At 49.2% G+C, this 16,370-nt stretch overlaps 1 protein-coding gene across 6 annotated transcripts in view; it reads left to right on the top strand.

Annotated features, from left to right (window-relative positions):
• TLN1 (talin 1) overlaps positions 1 to 16,370 on the top strand; it is a 35,103-nt gene that overhangs the window by 7,794 nt on the left and 10,939 nt on the right. For 2 of the 6 annotated variants that reach the window (XM_035251490.3, XM_078371515.1), the window contains 31 exons: positions 4 to 156; positions 390 to 532; positions 645 to 772; positions 2,117 to 2,177; positions 2,802 to 2,906; positions 3,510 to 3,665; positions 4,391 to 4,492; positions 4,778 to 4,854; positions 5,068 to 5,248; positions 5,435 to 5,548; positions 5,661 to 5,769; positions 6,005 to 6,213; positions 6,377 to 6,475; positions 6,883 to 6,933; positions 7,497 to 7,664; positions 7,823 to 8,117; positions 8,718 to 8,884; positions 10,461 to 10,589; positions 10,765 to 10,881; positions 10,961 to 11,074; positions 11,278 to 11,412; positions 11,574 to 11,702; positions 12,403 to 12,505; positions 12,659 to 12,867; positions 13,274 to 13,393; positions 13,603 to 13,800; positions 14,001 to 14,140; positions 14,305 to 14,398; positions 14,502 to 14,591; positions 14,704 to 14,826; positions 16,038 to 16,181. In XM_035251490.3, the coding sequence (XP_035107381.2) occupies positions 4 to 156; positions 390 to 532; positions 645 to 772; positions 2,117 to 2,177; positions 2,802 to 2,906; positions 3,510 to 3,665; positions 4,391 to 4,492; positions 4,778 to 4,854; positions 5,068 to 5,248; positions 5,435 to 5,548; positions 5,661 to 5,769; positions 6,005 to 6,213; positions 6,377 to 6,475; positions 6,883 to 6,933; positions 7,497 to 7,664; positions 7,823 to 8,117; positions 8,718 to 8,884; positions 10,461 to 10,589; positions 10,765 to 10,881; positions 10,961 to 11,074; positions 11,278 to 11,412; positions 11,574 to 11,702; positions 12,403 to 12,505; positions 12,659 to 12,867; positions 13,274 to 13,393; positions 13,603 to 13,800; positions 14,001 to 14,140; positions 14,305 to 14,398; positions 14,502 to 14,591; positions 14,704 to 14,826; positions 16,038 to 16,181 (4,163 nt within the window). The remainder of the gene's footprint in view (positions 1 to 3; positions 157 to 389; positions 533 to 644; positions 773 to 2,116; positions 2,178 to 2,801; positions 2,907 to 3,509; positions 3,666 to 4,390; positions 4,493 to 4,777; positions 4,855 to 5,067; positions 5,249 to 5,434; positions 5,549 to 5,660; positions 5,770 to 6,004; positions 6,214 to 6,376; positions 6,476 to 6,882; positions 6,934 to 7,496; positions 7,665 to 7,822; positions 8,118 to 8,717; positions 8,885 to 10,460; positions 10,590 to 10,764; positions 10,882 to 10,960; positions 11,075 to 11,277; positions 11,413 to 11,573; positions 11,703 to 12,402; positions 12,506 to 12,658; positions 12,868 to 13,273; positions 13,394 to 13,602; positions 13,801 to 14,000; positions 14,141 to 14,304; positions 14,399 to 14,501; positions 14,592 to 14,703; positions 14,827 to 16,037; positions 16,182 to 16,370) is intronic. The other 4 variants (XM_003732007.6, XM_035251503.3, XM_078371518.1 and 1 more) reach the window with 3 other exon arrangements.

The following is a 16,370-nucleotide window of genomic DNA, read 5'->3' as shown; positions in this document are numbered from 1 at the left end:
CAGGCATCACCAACCATGATGAATATTCATTGGTTCGAGAACTGATGGAAGAGAAAAAGGAGGAGGTGACAGGGACCTTAAGAAAGGACAAGACATTGCTGCGAGATGAAAAGAAAATGGAGAAACTAAAGCAGAAATTGCACACAGATGACGAGTGTAAGCAGAACCAGAAAAAAAGAGGGCTTTGGAAATGGGCAGGGTGGGAAGGGGCTTCAGCATCTGCTTATGCCAGGCACTATTTTACACCCTGGGGATACATCAGTAAGAAAACAAAGTCCTACACTCATGGAACTTACGTATAAGTGAGGGGAGGTAGGAAATGGAGAAACAGAGACCAGACAGCATAGGAACCATGGGGTTTGGCACTGAAGGGACTCTCTATGTCCCAGTGAACTGGCTGGACCATGGCCGGACACTGAGAGAGCAGGGAGTAGAGGAGCATGAGACACTGCTGCTGCGGAGGAAGTTCTTTTACTCAGACCAGAATGTGGATTCCCGGGATCCTGTGCAGCTGAACCTCCTGTATGTGCAGGTATGGAGAGGACTTGGCTCAGGTTGGGCAGGAAGAGGGAGGGACTGGAAGCACAGTAGGGGTGTCTCTGCACCCACACACAACATTTGCCTCCTTGCCCTGTGCTTTCCAGGCACGAGATGACATCCTGAATGGCTCCCACCCTGTCTCCTTTGACAAGGCCTGTGAGTTTGCTGGATTCCAATGCCAGATCCAGTTCGGGCCCCACAATGAGCAGAAGCACAAGGCTGGCTTCCTCGAGTGAGTGACCCACATCCTGTACCGTCAGGGCCCAGGACTCCCTGCCATTGTGACCCCAGTGGGCCTGTCTCCATTCCAAGCCTGCCCCCACCATCTTTTCTTCTGGGGTACCAGGGTTTGACTGACGTAGCTACCCTTTTAGTTGCCATTATCCACTGTTTCTTCTCTGCCACTGGAATATGAATGTAGGTTAGCATCTCTGTCCCTACCCCCACCTCTGAAGCAAGCATGTAACCTTTTTTTGAGATTCTCTGAAGAATTTCGCTATAGTAGCCAGAGGGAAACAGGGTAAAATTTTCCCCTTCGGGAACATGGGTTAAAAGTCTCACAAGCCAAAAAAAAAAAAAGAAAGTTTCACAAGCCTCTTCTGCTGGTGTTTCTTGGAATGCAGAGTTTGCTGTGGCTTTCTCAGCATCCTAAGTGCATGATTATCCTTCTAGAAAGCTCTTCCTCTTCTTGGTTCCCTGAAATGGTGCCCTAGACCCACTTTCCCTCAGGGACTGAGCCTCCAACTTAATTTTCCTCAGTCCCTTTCCCTACAAGGAGAAACACAGATCTATTAAGAGTTCATACTGGCCAGGTGTGGTTGCTCATGCCTGTAATTCCAGCACTTTGGGAGGCCGAGGCAGGCAGATCAGCTGAGGTTGGGAATTTGAGACCAGCTTGACCAACATGGTGAAACTCCATCTCTACTAAAAATACAAAATTAGATGGGTATGGTGGTGCATTTCTGTATTCCCAGCTACTCAGGAGGCTGAGACGGGAGAATCGCTTGAACCCAGGAGGCAGAGGTTGCAGTGAGCCAAGATTGCGCCATTGCACTTCAGCCTGGGCAACAAGAACAAAATTCGTGTCTCAAAACAAAACAAAAAGTTCTGTCATGCACAGTGGCTTACACCTGTAATCCCAGCACTTTGGGAGGCTGAGGTGGGCAGATCACGAGGTCAGGAGTTCGAGAACAGCCTGGCTAACATGGTGAAACCCTGTCTTTACTAAAAATAAAATTAGCCGGGTGTGGTGGCAGTTACCTGTAATCCCAACTACTCTGGAGGCTGAGGCAGGTGAATTGCTTGAACTGGGAGGCGGAGGTTGCAGTGAGCCAGGATTGTACCGTTGGACTCTAGCCTGGTTGACAGAGTGAGACTCCCTCTCAGAAAAAAAAAAAAGTTTATAATAAGTCACTTCTATTTCAGAAGATAATCTAGACTATTCCCTCAGAGTCTTCCTTCTCCCCAAAGATAACACTGTCCTAGGTATTTCATCATACCCCTAGGCTAACAGTTCATGGCCCACATGTCCCCTGATGCTGTCTACCACATGCTGACCCTCCCTTTTCTGGTGTAGCCTGAAGGACTTCCTGCCCAAGGAGTATGTGAAGCAGAAGGGAGAGCGTAAGATCTTCCAGGTGAATGTGGGTAGGGGAAAGTATTTGGGATGACCGCGGAGCTTTGCTGCTTAATCTTACTGACTAAATGGCCCCCCGCCTGCTCCCCATCTTCCCTAACCCTGCTTTCACCCACCAGGCTGTTATCCCAACTTAACCTCTGCCAAGAAAGCAGACAACTTGGGCTTTTAGTCTCAGCTCCATCCCTGCTTTTGCTGTGCAATTCAGTTCAGTATTGTTGTATTCTTTTATTTACCTCTAATTTGGGATAACATTGCTTGCCCTGTGTAGGACTGATAGGATCAAATGAGGTAGCAAATCTGAAATTACTGTGAAAGAAAATACTGTGAAATCCACGTGTAAGGTGTTATCCCCACTCTGAATACTCAGCCCAAAAGGCTTCTACTTCCAAACTCTCTGTTCATATCTCCAGAATGTCTGCAAGTTCCTTGACTGTATCCCTTGACTCATCACTTCTGCATAGCTCTTTTCAGCCCCGATCCTGTTACCCTCATTCTCATATCTTGCACTCTTGAACCTCTCCAGTGTCCCCATAATTCTCTCTCATTATAGTTAGCATCCAGCCTTAGTTCCGTAGCTGTGATATTAAACTCTTTGCTAAATTCTTCCCCATTTTATGCTCAGGCACACAAGAATTGTGGGCAGATGAGTGAGATTGAGGCCAAGGTCCGCTACGTGAAACTAGCTCGTTCTCTCAAGACTTACGGTGTCTCCTTCTTCCTGGTGAAGGTGGGTTATGGACCCTTTCCACTGCCCTCCTTATTTCCCACTCTCCCTTTTCTGTCTCTGAAAGTCTCTGACCTTTCCTTTAGTCACATTTCCTACCATTCCCTAAGAGTCCCATTCTCTTCCTTGCTCTGACCTTGTGAAAACCTGCCTGTTGCCGGACGCAGTGGCTCACGCCTGTAATCCCAACACTTTGGGAGGCCAAGGTGGGTGGATCACGACGTCAAGAGATGGAGACCATCCTGGCCAACATGGGGAAACCCTGTCTCTACTAAAAATACAAAAATTAGCTGGATGTGGTGGTGCACGCCTGTAGTCCCAGCTACTTGGGAGGCTGAGGCAGGAGAATCGCTTGAACCCGGGAGGCGGAGGTTGCAATGAGCGGAGATTGGGCCACTGCACTCCAGCCTGGTGACAGAGATACTCTATCTCAAAAAGAAAAATAAAACTTTAGGGAAAAAAAAAAAAGAAAACCTGCCTGTCATTAGCCCTTCCCTCCCTACCCTGCATTTTCCCTTGTCCATTAACCCTCCAGACCACCTCAACATCCCTATGGTTTCATTCACCTCTCATTTGACCTCTAAAACCCCAACCTCTACCTCACAGGAAAAAATGAAAGGGAAGAACAAGCTAGTGCCCAGGCTTCTTGGCATCACTAAGGAATGTGTGATGCGAGTGGATGAGAAGACTAAGGAAGTGATTCAGGAATGGAACCTCACCAACATCAAACGCTGGGCTGCCTCTCCTAAAAGCTTCACCCTGGTGAGTCTGGGGACTTCAACAAGAAAGTGCTTTGGGAGTTTCAGAAAAGGGGCAGCTGCAGAGGTCTTTCCCTTCTCTTGGGGTAAGTATACTGAGTATTACTTGAGAAAAAAAAAAGATGTTAGAGTAGATGGAGAACCTTCCTCTGGGGAGTGTGAAGCTTAAATGAAACAGGTGATGAACTTATTTTTTTAAATCAGCAGAACAAAATTCTTATCAGCAAGCTGAGATCACAGGAATTCTTGCAGGGGTGGTGAAAGGGAAAATGTGATAACCACCCTCTTTCAGCAGCAGCTATATACAGTAAATTTTTGACTTTATATTACAGGGTTATGAATTGAAAACTGATATGAACTGATGAAGTACCCCAGTGACATAAATTACAGGAAATGTGCTGTTTTTTCCCTTTTGGATACTAGGGCCAACCTTAAAGTATGGCCATTTAATGCTAAATATTACATCGTCCCAATTTTATCATGAGAGTAAAAGTAAGAGACTTCCTAAATGATATGTATTTTAAACTGTGTAGTGTAGAGGCCACTCCTCAGAAGTAAAAAATTTCCCTCCAAGGAGGAAAATAAACAGGAAGTTGAAGAAAGGCGGGCATCCTCCAAGTTGGCACAGGAAGGCATCTCATCAGCTCAACCTTGGGCCTCCTATCCTAGCCATTTCCATTCTGGATAGATTCGAGCTTTCCTGCTGAGTCCCCCACCTTGTCACTCTAGGATTTTGGGGATTACCAAGATGGCTACTACTCAGTACAGACAACTGAAGGGGAGCAGATTGCACAGCTCATTGCTGGCTACATCGATATCATCCTGAAGAAGGTGAGCACTGCCTGCCCTGGCCTTCTCCTTATCTCCCCTTGCCCTCTCCTTTAGAAATGGGCACTGAGGTTGCTTGAACCTGGGAGGCAGAGGTTTCAGTGAGCCAAAATCGCACCACTGAACTCCAGCCTGGCTGACAGTGAGACTCCGTCTCAAACAAATAACAAAAAAGAAATGGACACTCAGCTTCTGCAAAATCACTGGTTGCGGAAAGAAGAGGTTGCCTTTTCTCCACTTCCCTCTTTTTTAACTATCTTAACTCTTGTTCCTTTTTTCTTCCTGCAGAAAAAAAGCAAGGATCACTTTGGGCTGGAAGGAGACGAGGAGTCTACTATGCTGGAGGACTCAGTGTCCCCCAAAAAGTACGAAGGGAGTTGAGTTGATCCCATTCCCCAGGGGTAGAGAAGGCAAGGTCTGACTCTAAGGACTCTTGTGGGGTAGTGAGTCCTTAGAATGGTTCTTTAACTAGTTGCAGGCTGTAGTGAGACCTCACATACCTGCAAAGATAGTGTAACTCAGTGGGAGGGGTAGAGCTGAGGAGTCCTCTGTGAGCTCAATAGTTCCTCCCTCTATAGGTCAACAGTCCTGCAGCAGCAGTACAACCGGGTGGGGAAAGTGGAGCATGGTTCTGTGGCCCTGCCTGCCATCATGCGCTCTGGAGCCTCTGGTCCTGAGAATTTCCAGATGGGCAGCATGCCCCCTGCCCAGCAGCAGATTACCAGTGGCCAGATGCACCGAGGACACATGCCTCCTCTGGTAAGTGTCCCACTTCCACCACGGTGCCAGGGCGCTTCTCTCAGCCTCAACTAGGCCGAGCCATGAGTTAGGCAGTCTTTTCCTGGGTCCCTATTTGTATTTCTCTCCCTAGCCCCTGGTTCTCTTTTTACTTTCTCTTTTCTCCAAACATCTATTCCAGTCCCTGTTTCTCCCCACTTGTCTTAGACTTCGGCCCAGCAGGCACTCACTGGAACCATTAACTCCAGCATGCAGGCTGTGCAGGCTGCCCAGGCCACCCTGGATGACTTTGACACCCTGCCTCCTCTTGGCCAGGATGCTGTGAGTATGGGATGGAGGAGAGTCCGGTGGTACTGAAGCTGGGACCCCAAGGGACAGGGATGAGGTGAATCAAACCAGGGCAGACCTTGAGGTCTTTTCCTCTCTCTTTCAGGCCTCTAAAGCCTGGCGTAAGAATAAGATGGATGAATCAAAGCATGAGATCCACTCCCAGGTAGATGCCATCACAGCTGGTACTGCATCTGTGGTGAACCTGACAGCAGGTAGGCTGGATGCTAGCTTCCAAGTGTGTGATGGGGTAAGGGGGTGCTAGCGTGCACAGGCATGCATGTGACTGGCTTCATGTGTGACTGTGCCTTGACTCATTATAGAAGGGACTGTGTGTGTACGTCTCTCTGTGGATGTGTGTGTGACTAACTGGGTGTGACAGTGCTCCTTCCCCAGCCCATCATCTGGCCTGCCCTGTCTCTCATGTTCCTCTTCTTCCTTTTCCCTTAGGGGACCCTGCTGAGACAGACTATACCGCAGTGGGCTGTGCCGTCACCACAATCTCCTCCAACCTGACGGAGATGTCCCGTGGGGTGAAGTTGCTGGCCGCCCTGCTAGAGGACGAAGGCAGCAGTGGCCGGCCCTTGTTGCAGGCAGCAAAAGGCCTTGCAGGGGCAGTGTCAGAACTGCTACGCAGTGCCCAACCAGCCAGTGCTGAGGTCAGGGGCTACAGGGTTGGGTTAGGGTGGAGACAGGGTTCAAGCCCAAGGAGAAGGGGCAGTCCAAGCCACAGGATGGAAGCATGGGTCCCGTGGGCCTGTGAGACCCACAGGCATATGGGCAGGGATTGGGCAGCTTCTGACTGGTGTTCACTCTCCACAGCCCCGTCAGAACCTGCTGCAAGCAGCTGGGAACGTGGGCCAGGCCAGTGGGGAGCTGTTGCAACAAATTGGGGAAAGTGATACTGACCCCCACTTCCAGGTTGGTGACTTACCCAACTCCCCAGAACCCCAGCTTCTAGGAAGTACTTCTGTTCCTGAATCCAGTTCCTAGTGCTGGCTTCCAGGAATTGACCCCTGAAAACCAATCTGAACCTCTGTTTCCAGGGGATGATACTGGCAACTTCTGATCTGTCTTTTAGGGGTTAGAATTCAGAACCCCTGAATCCAAATTTAACCTGCTAGTTTACTCTTGGCCCTCATTGATAGTATTCTTTAGCCCTTGTCACGTTTCCCTCTCTTCCCCATACATAGCCCTTGCTCCAACTTGAGGACACCCCACAATGCCATAGACCATGCCACCCTGAGGATAATGTTCCTCTAGCTCTCCCCATTCCCACTCCATGCCAATTTCCTCAGCTGACTCTTCACCCTGGATTTCCCATGCAGATATGTGCACCCAGAGGGGCTGGGGTTCGATCTCCCCCCGATTCCCCTACGGTAATGGCCTCTGGCCTGGGCCTTCCCAGCTTTGTCCTCTCTGAGCCGCATACACTCGTTTGTGTACCTCTCCCTCAGCCTCTTGGGGGACCAGCACTTAGTGGGAGATGAGGAGGCCTGGCAAAGGCAGGCTTTGGGAAATGGGATCACGTAGGACAGTACAGGGACTTTTTCCCAAGACTCCAGGATGACCACTTCTGATTGAAGATCAAGAAGTGGTGTAAAGAAGTTGGGGGTGAAGGGATCCCAGGAGAAAACCTCCTTTCCTCATCCCACTGTAACAGCACTACCCCTTCCTCTCCCCATCATCATCGAGTGTATTCGCCTCGTGTGTGTCTCCATTTGGTGTAGGCTGTATTTCTCTCGGTGTGGGTTTCTTCCATGGTGGGTGGGGGTCTGTCCTGCTGGGTGCTCAGGGCAGTGGCTCAGAATAGGTTCTGGTTGCTTCTGCGTACACTCTCCTCTGATTGGATCAATGGGAATAATGAAGCAGCTTATGCCTCTGAAAAGTGTCTGAATCCCAAGCCCAATCTCAGGTCATGCTAACTGCTGTTTTCTCACAGGACGTGCTAATGCAGCTCGCCAAAGCTGTGGCAAGTGCTGCAGCTGCCCTGGTCCTCAAGGCCAAGAGTGTGGCCCAGCGGACAGAGGACTCGGGGCTCCAGACCCAGGTTATCGCTGCAGCAACACAGTGTGCCCTGTCCACTTCCCAACTAGTGGCCTGTACTAAGGTGAGCCCCAAAGGTTGCTCTAGTCTGTGCTGAGGGGTGAGCCTCTCATTATATTTCTTTGGCTCTGGAGGCCTCCTCGCCCATCCCAGTTACTGTTAGGAGCAGCACACTCTACCTCCTTTCCTTGCCTACATCTCTGACATTCGCTTTACCCACAGGTGGTAGCACCTACAATCAGCTCACCTGTCTGCCAAGAGCAACTGGTGGAGGCTGGACGACTGGTAGCCAAAGCCGTGGAGGGCTGTGTGTCTGCCTCCCAGGCAGCTACAGAGGATGGGCAGCTGTTGCGAGGGGTAGGAGCAGCAGCCACAGCTGTCACCCAGGCCCTGAATGAGCTGCTACAGCATGTGAAGGCCCATGCCACAGGGGCTGGGCCTGCTGGCCGTTATGACCAGGCCACTGACACCATCCTTACAGTCACTGAGAACATCTTTAGCTCCATGGGTGATGCTGGTAAGACACTCATCCCCAGAAAAACAAAAAAACCCCACCAAGGTTCCCTAAGCCCTCTGGACATCACCCCCTTGCAGACCCAACCACTTCACCCCAAGGAAATCAGCACAGTGTGGTCTTGCCAGCCATAGAACCAGAGCCTTGTCATTTAAGCTCTGAACCCTCTGCTTCCCCTTCTGTAAAAGGAATAATAAGTCCTCTACCTTCCCTGGAGCATTTAAAGAATATACCAAAGTATGCACAAAATATATATGGAAAGTGGCATGAAAGTGGTATAGGCTTTCCCACTATAGCCCTGACCCCAAAAGTTTTCACAGAGAGTGTCTCATCTTCTCAAGGCTACTTGCTGAAAATACCCATTGGAGACTGTCCTCCTCCCATAAGAACCCACTGGAGAATCTGTTCTTCTCCAAAATCCTAAACTCAGAAAAAAAATATCTCCAAAGAAATCACGCAAGAGCTTTTGCCAATCTCTTTTTCTGTCCCTAAAGCCCCCATCTGCCTTGTCTACACCACTTTTCCCCACCTTTGTGCCCAACGCTGACACCTTCTCAGTGTCTCTCTCTGGCTTCCTCGCCTGACTGTGTCCTATGCTTTCAGGGGAGATGGTGCGACAGGCCCGCATCCTGGCCCAAGCCACATCTGACCTGGTCAATGCCATCAAGGCCGATGCTGAGGGGGAGAGTGACCTGGAGAACTCCCGCAAGCTCTTAAGCGCTGCCAAGATCCTAGCTGATGCCACAGCCAAGATGGTAGAGGCTGCCAAGGTACAAAGACTTCTGTGCATACCGCCAGACTGGGCCCTGGAGGGAAGTAGAGAGGTCCAGATGGTCACCCTCATCTGATGGGGGAGACCCAGGAAAAGCAGAACATGCAAGAGGACAAATGGAGGAGCACTCAGGAAACAAATGAGCCCCAAGGCTACAGGTGAGCCATGGCTCAGGCTTCCAGCCAGTGTGACTCCCAGAATACTCTTTCGTACTTTCATTTTTTTTTTTTTTTTTTTTTGTGAGATGGAGTTTTCGCTTTTGTTACCCAGGCTGGAGTGCAATGGCGCAATCTCGGCTCATCGCAACCTCTGCCTCCTGGGTTCAGGCAATTCTCCTGCCTCAGCCTCCTGAGTAGCTGGGATTACAGGCACATGCCACCGTGCCCAGCTAATTTTTTGTATTTTTAGTAGAGACGGGGTTTCACCATGTTAATTTTTTAATTTTTATTTTTTTGGGGGGCAGTTCTCACTATGTTGCCCAGGCTGGTCTCAAACGCTTGGACTCAAGTGATCCTCTCACCTCAGCCTCCCAAAGTGCTGGGTGGCATGAGCCACCGTGCCAGGCCTAAAGTTATTTTTTTAATTGATATAATTTTACGTATTCATAAGGTATATAGTGATGTTTCAATACATATGTAGTAATCAGATTAAAGTAATTAATATATTCATCATTTATCCAAATATTTATCATTTCTTTGTGTTGGGAACATTCAGTATCCTTGTAGCTATTCGGAAATATGTAACATTCTTAACTAGAGTCATCCTACAGTGGTGTAGAATGCTAGAACTTATTCCTATCTAGCTGTAATTTGGTGTCCTTTAATAAGTCTCTCTCATTCCTCTGTCGTGGTCCACCGTATCCTTTTAAGTCCAAGGTCTGTGATTTCTATTTTTTTTTTTTTATTTACAAAATTGGACAAAGAATGCAATTGATGATGTGATTCCTATTTTTACCTTCTTTGCTGCTACCCTGCCTGAGATTCCTCTTCTTTCTGGTCTTCCCTGTGAATACACATAGGAATTCAGTCTCTGGGGCCTCTGCTGCCAGCAGTACAGAGAAAGACAAGGCAGTAGGACAGTGAGACACCAGGAAGCAGAGAACCATCAGAAGGAAGCCCAAACGATTCCTGGGCTCTATGGCTTTTCAGTTGGCAGGAGTAAGCAGGTTCCCTGCTTTGGTATTTCTGAGATGCCTGCTCTAAACTGAGTCCTCCTTTTCCCAGAGAGCTCTACTCACCTCACTCATGTGTGGTAGTCCCCAAGGAAAGGAAGACAAAATAATCCCACCTTAAGAAAAGATTTGAGCATCCAGTGGGAATCCTAGCCCCCTGAAGCTTCCCATTGACCTTCATGAGGCAGCTCCTCTCTAAGGTGATTGCCTTTCAGTGGGGCTAATTAGAGATGACTTCAAGAAAAGATGTGAATTTCCAAAAAAAATAAATAAATAAAAAATAAAAATTTTTTTAAGAAAGAAAATATGTGAATTTTAAACTGAGTCTAGAGGAGTGAGAGAAGAGCTTCTTTAGGATCCACAGGGGAGCTGGGTGATGACTGTCTTGCCACCTCTTCCACAGGGAGCAGCTGCCCACCCTGACAGTGAGGAGCAGCAGCAGCGGCTGCGGGAGGCAGCTGAGGGGCTGCGCATGGCCACCAATGCAGCCGCGCAGAATGCCATCAAGAAAAAGCTGGTGCAGCGCCTAGAGGTGAGGCTGAGAGATTCACCAGGAGCAAAAGAGAGTGTGGTACTGTGGGAGGAATGTACTGGAAGGGAGGTGCAGAGAATCCATTAATATTTAATTGGGGCATAGCCTGGGAAAGGTAGGCCAGGGACTGGGCATGGGAATCCACGGACTTGGTCTGACTACTGTGTCTTCACAGCACGCAGCCAAGCAGGCTGCAGCCTCAGCTACACAGACCATTGCTGCAGCCCAGCACGCAGCCTCTACCCCCAAGGCCTCTGCCGGCCCCCAGCCCCTGCTGGTACAGAGCTGCAAGGTAAGACTCTAGGAAGCATGTGAAAGTGGGAGTGGGAAGAGGGAGACTTGTGCATCTCTCATGACATTTTCACCTACAGGCAGTGGCAGAGCAGATCCCGCTGCTGGTGCAGGGTGTCCGAGGAAGCCAAGCCCAGCCTGACAGCCCCAGTGCTCAGCTTGCCCTTATTGCTGCCAGCCAGAGTTTCCTGCAGGCAAGGCACCCTCTCCCCACTTCTCTGACCTGACCCTCCCACCTTTCTAAGACTCCTCCATCTCCCACAGTTGAAATCTCTGCCAACAACTTCTTTCCCAATACCAAATCCCAATGTTCCCTACATCCTGACCATCATCAGTCCTTGTACCCAAGCCCGGAGGGAGGATGACACACTTCATCTGCCTGCCTATTCCCCAACAGCCAGGTGGGAAGATGGTGGCAGCTGCAAAGGCCTCAGTGCCAACGATTCAGGACCAGGCTTCAGCCATGCAGCTGAGTCAGTGTGCCAAGAACCTGGGCACTGCACTGGCTGAACTCCGGACAGCTGCCCAGAAGGTATGGAAGCTGCCACTGGCTTTGGAAAATGAGGGTGGAGTCCTGTGATGAGAGGAAATCTGTGCAGAATAACTCGAGATGGGGGTAATTGGGTAATCAGAGGCATTGGTGAGACACAGCAGGCAGGACCTTCTACATCCAAAACCCCTTTCTTATCATAGGCTCAGGAAGCATGTGGACCTTTGGAAATGGATTCTGCACTGAGTGTGGTACAGAATCTAGAGAAAGACCTGCAGGAAGTGAAGGCAGCAGCTCGAGATGGCAAACTTAAACCCTTACCAGGGGAGACAGTAAGTATGCTTAAGACCTCATTCTTACTCAAATCTTAGTCTTCCTTCCCGAACTCTGTGCCCTAGAGCTACTCAAAACCCTTCTTCCGTCCCTCCCTCTCATACTTCCTTCCTTGCTTCCTCTTTCTTTCTTGTTCTTTCTTTCTTTCCTTTCTTTCTTTTTTCTCTTTTTTCTCACTTTTTGTCCTCCCTTCCTTCCTCCCTTACTTCCTTCCTCCCTCCATCTCTTCCCTCCCTTCCTTTCCTTCCTTTCCTCCCTTCCTTTTCCTACCTTCCTTCCTTTTTTCTTTTCTTTTTCTTTCTTTTCTTTCTTTCTTCATTTTGAGATGGAGTCCTGCTCTGTTGCCCAGGCTGGAGTGCAGTGGCACGATAGCTCACTGCAACCTCTGCCTCCTGGGTTTAAGCCGTTCTCCTGCCTCAACTTTCTGAGTATCTGGGGTTATAGGCACGCACCACCACACCTGGCTAATATTTAGAAGTGATGGAGTTTCGCCATGTTGCCCAGGCTGGTCTTGAACTCCTGGCCTCAGGTGATCCACCTGCCTCAGCCTCCTCAATCCCAATCTCAGTTGGAATTATAGGTGATAGCCACTGCACCTGGCCCAAAACCTTTATTTAAACTGCCACCTCTCCCCAAGTACTTCCTCAAGTTCCTTCTCCTCACCTCCTCAAGCCCAATTCTTTATCCCTTCATCATTAGATGGAGAAGTGTGCCCAGGACCTGGGCAACAGCACCAAAGCTGTGAGCTCCGCCATCGCCAAGCTACTGGGAGAGGTCGCCCAGGGCAATGAGAATTATGCAGGTATGTAGGCAGAGAGCCAGGCATGGAGCACACTGTGGGAGAGGTAGGGAGATAGGAGCTGGATAAGGGATGGGACTGACAGAGGAAACTACTGGAATCAGGGCCTGGTAATGAAGGCAACTTTCCTTCCCTCCTTTCTCCTCATCTCCCCAGGTATTGCAGCTCGAGATGTGGCAGGTGGGCTGCGGTCACTGGCCCAGGCCGCTAGAGGAGTCGCAGCACTGACATCAGATCCCACAGTACAGGCCATTGTGCTTGACACAGCCAGCGATGTGCTGGACAAGGCCAGCAGCCTCATTGAAGAGGCGAAAAAGGCAGCTGGTCACCCAGGGGACCCTGAGAGCCAGCAGCGGCTTGCCCAGGTCAGGTATTGGTAAAGGGCCACTCCCTCCCTCTCCCCCAGGTTCCTTCATAAGGAGCTTCTGAGCTCTGATTGAGGCCAGAGCTTCTGAGCCTCGACCACACTGACGGAGCGATGTCTTCTTGGGTCTGCTCTCGAGAGCCCCTCTCTGGATTCCACCCTTGTGTTCTCTCGGTCTTATAGAAATATCTCAGTTGGGTTCAGTCATGGGCCAAGATGAACACCAAGTTTGGGGAAGTTTAATTACTGTAACTTGATACCATAACCTCAGCCTGTTCACCTACAATGCCCCCTTTCTTTTTTCACTTCCACAGGTAGTAAAGCTGGTCATCTCCCATGTCACATGAATGGAGGCGATCTCTCAAATTCTTTACACTTGGGCAACCCTGTCTCCTTTCTCACCACAGGTGGCTAAAGCAGTGACCCAGGCTCTGAACCGCTGTGTCAGCTGCCTCCCTGGCCAGCGTGATGTGGATAATGCCCTGAGAGCAGTTGGCGATGCCAGCAAGCGACTCCTGAGTGACTCGGTAGGAGGACAGTAGGGGATGGGGAATCATAGGTGTCAAATAATGCCAAGCCTCTCCTTCCTTGCTCTCAGTTGTCCTTCGACCCTGACTTCCCAGATTGGTCCCCTCATTACTCCCAGGTTATGTGTCCACTTTCTCAGACCTCCTTTAACAAACTTCTCCTATGTCATTCCCCATTCTTTTTTCTGACTTCCTCTCTCACCCTGCAGCTTCCTCCTAGCACTGGGACATTTCAAGAAGCTCAAAGCCGGTTGAATGAAGCTGCTGCTGGGCTGAATCAGGCAGCCACAGAACTGGTGCAGGCCTCTCGGGGAACCCCTCAGGACCTGGCTCGAGCCTCAGGCCGATTTGGACAGGACTTTAGTACCTTCCTGGAAGCTGGTGTGGAGATGGCAGGCCAGGCTCCGGTATGAAGCGGGAGAGGGTCTGGTTGCATGGTCCCCACTGAGGGTTAGATAGGAGGCAGCTGGGTGACCAGTCCTGTCTTGCTCCTGGCTCCCTTCCCTCCCCAGTCTCTAGCAGTACTTGAGTGTCTGGGAAAGAAGATCCCTTTTAGAGACAGATAAGAAAGGATGGGACAATGCATTGACCTTGTCACCTTCAACAGAGCCAGGAGGACCAGGCCCAAGTTGTGTCCAACTTGAAGGGCATCTCCATGTCTTCAAGCAAACTTCTTCTGGCTGCCAAGGCCCTGTCCACGGACCCTGCTGCCCCCAACCTCAAAAGTCAGCTGACTACAGCTGCCAGGTAAGTAGGAGCTAAGAAGCCCAGCCCTGGAACGTATGCGAGAGACTGGGGAGCAGGCAGTCAATGAGCACTTCTGGCTTAGGAGTGGTTATAGGCAAAAAGATATATAATTATATAGGACACAGAAATGATGACCTATTCACTCATCTTTCTATCCCTCCCAGGGCAGTGACTGACAGCATCAATCAGCTCATCACTATGTGCACCCAGCAGGCACCTGGCCAGAAGGAGTGTGATAACGCCTTGCGGGAATTGGAGGTAGGCACACGGCAGGCTAATGGCATTGAGGCTGAGGGAAGTGTTCCGGTTTGGGGTCTGAGGGAAGGTGTCTTGGATCTCACTTTGCCCTCCCCCTACACAGACGGTCCGGGAACTCCTGGAGAACCCAGTCCAGCCCGTCAATGACATGTCCTACTTTGGTTGCCTGGACAGTGTAATGGAGAACTCAAAGGTAAGCACAGCCAGGAACTTGGAGGGGAGAGGGCAGGAGGATGGAGCTAACCAGATGCTGCCCTGCAGCTCTGAGGAACGCTCTGACTCCCCTGATGTCCTCTGTTCCTCAGGTGCTGGGTGAGGCCATGACTGGCATCTCCCAAAATGCCAAGAACGGAAACCTGCCTGAGTTTGGAGAGGCCATTTCCACAGCCTCAAAGGCACTCTGTGGCTTCACTGAGGCAGCTGCGCAGGTTATTTTCCTGAGATGGGTTCCTGGGATGGCTCCTGCTTTCTTTACCCCGTCTCCTCTCAGCCTGACATACCTGTAGATAAATCAAGAAGTTTATGTTTGCAAAGCCAACTCTGTGGAAACTGGGTTGTCCCCCTCTTGAAGTGGAGATGTTTGTCAGCAGTTACTGAACACCACAGTTCTGATCGCTGTAATTCCTGAACACTGGTGCTTTGGTTATTATTATACTTTCTAACCGTGAGGCTTTTTCAAGCTGGCTTTCTCAAAATATACTAATAAGCTTATACAAAACATTTTTTCATGTAATTATTGCTTTCTTAAAATAGTACTAGTGATGAAATTTCCAGTTACTTAAGTCATCACTTAACTTTGCCTTTTTCTACATTATCAAATATAAAAATACCTATTAGCTCTAAAGTATTTTGCTTTAATATGTGAATCCTTAAAATAAACTGGCTTGAGAGTTCACCTCAGACTGCTTTTCCCTGAAAGCCTACCATCCATCTCCATCTCCCCTACCTCCCTGGTGCCCTGTTAGAATGGGTACCTTGCTCTAGGTGGTTTGATTTTTTTAAACCTCTTTGTTGTCTGTTTGGTTCCTCCCCGACAAAAACTTCTGAAAAAGCATAAAGAGGAATAAGCAAAGCTACTGCTTGTTGATTGAAGTATAAATCAAACATTAAGATGTTCTTTCCATCATAAAAATGGCTTTTTAATCCATCCCTTCCTTCTCTTTCCAAATAATCTGACACTTGGAGGTGCTGTAAATGTGAATTAGCCTGACAACCTTCATCAGTTTTTAACCATGTCTTTAAAAGAGGCTTTGCTTGTGTGCATGAAGGTGTGTACTTGTATGTGGCTCGCAAACTTTTTACTGCTGCTTACAGTAAGCCATAGTTTTCACTCTAAGACCCAGCATACACAAACATATCTAAATAGAGGTTTGATAAAAACCCTTGCTATGTAGTTTTCCTTTTTATTAACTTTTTAAATCTTCTGAAATGCTTGAATATACTTAATGAAAACAGGAGAATATTTTTTTCTTTTTTACAGTGTATCCATAGTTTGCTAATATATCTCTACTCATGGAGAACACTGGAAAATAAGCCCTGTTCTCTAAACTTCCCTCTGCTCTCTTTTGTCCTTACTATCACTATTTATTTCCCACCTGCTATCTTTATTCCTCACCCCTACCCCCTTTTCTCTTCCCAGGCTGCATATCTGGTTGGCGTCTCTGACCCCAATAGCCAAGCTGGACAGCAAGGGCTGGTGGAGCCCACACAGTTTGCCCGTGCAAACCAGGCAATTCAGATGGCCTGTCAGAGTTTGGGAGAGCCTGGCTGTACCCAGGCCCAGGTAAGTCAAGGGATCAGGGATCACAGGCAAGTCTGAGAAAGGGCGAACCAACTCTGTGGGGTAGAGGGAGGTAAGGCAGGTGCAAAAGAGGGCAGGGACCCATCTCTGACCTTCCACACACAACTTCTCTTTGGGTAACTGTATTCTCCTCCCGTGGGTCTCATCACTTTTCAGTTACTGCTAAATTCA

Source organism: Callithrix jacchus, chromosome 1 (genome assembly GCF_049354715.1).
Source record: "Callithrix jacchus isolate 240 chromosome 1, calJac240_pri, whole genome shotgun sequence".
Taxonomy (NCBI): domain Eukaryota; kingdom Metazoa; phylum Chordata; class Mammalia; order Primates; family Cebidae; genus Callithrix; species Callithrix jacchus.
Note: the sequence above shows the minus strand (reverse complement) of the source record. Positions and strands in the feature narration are given on the sequence as shown.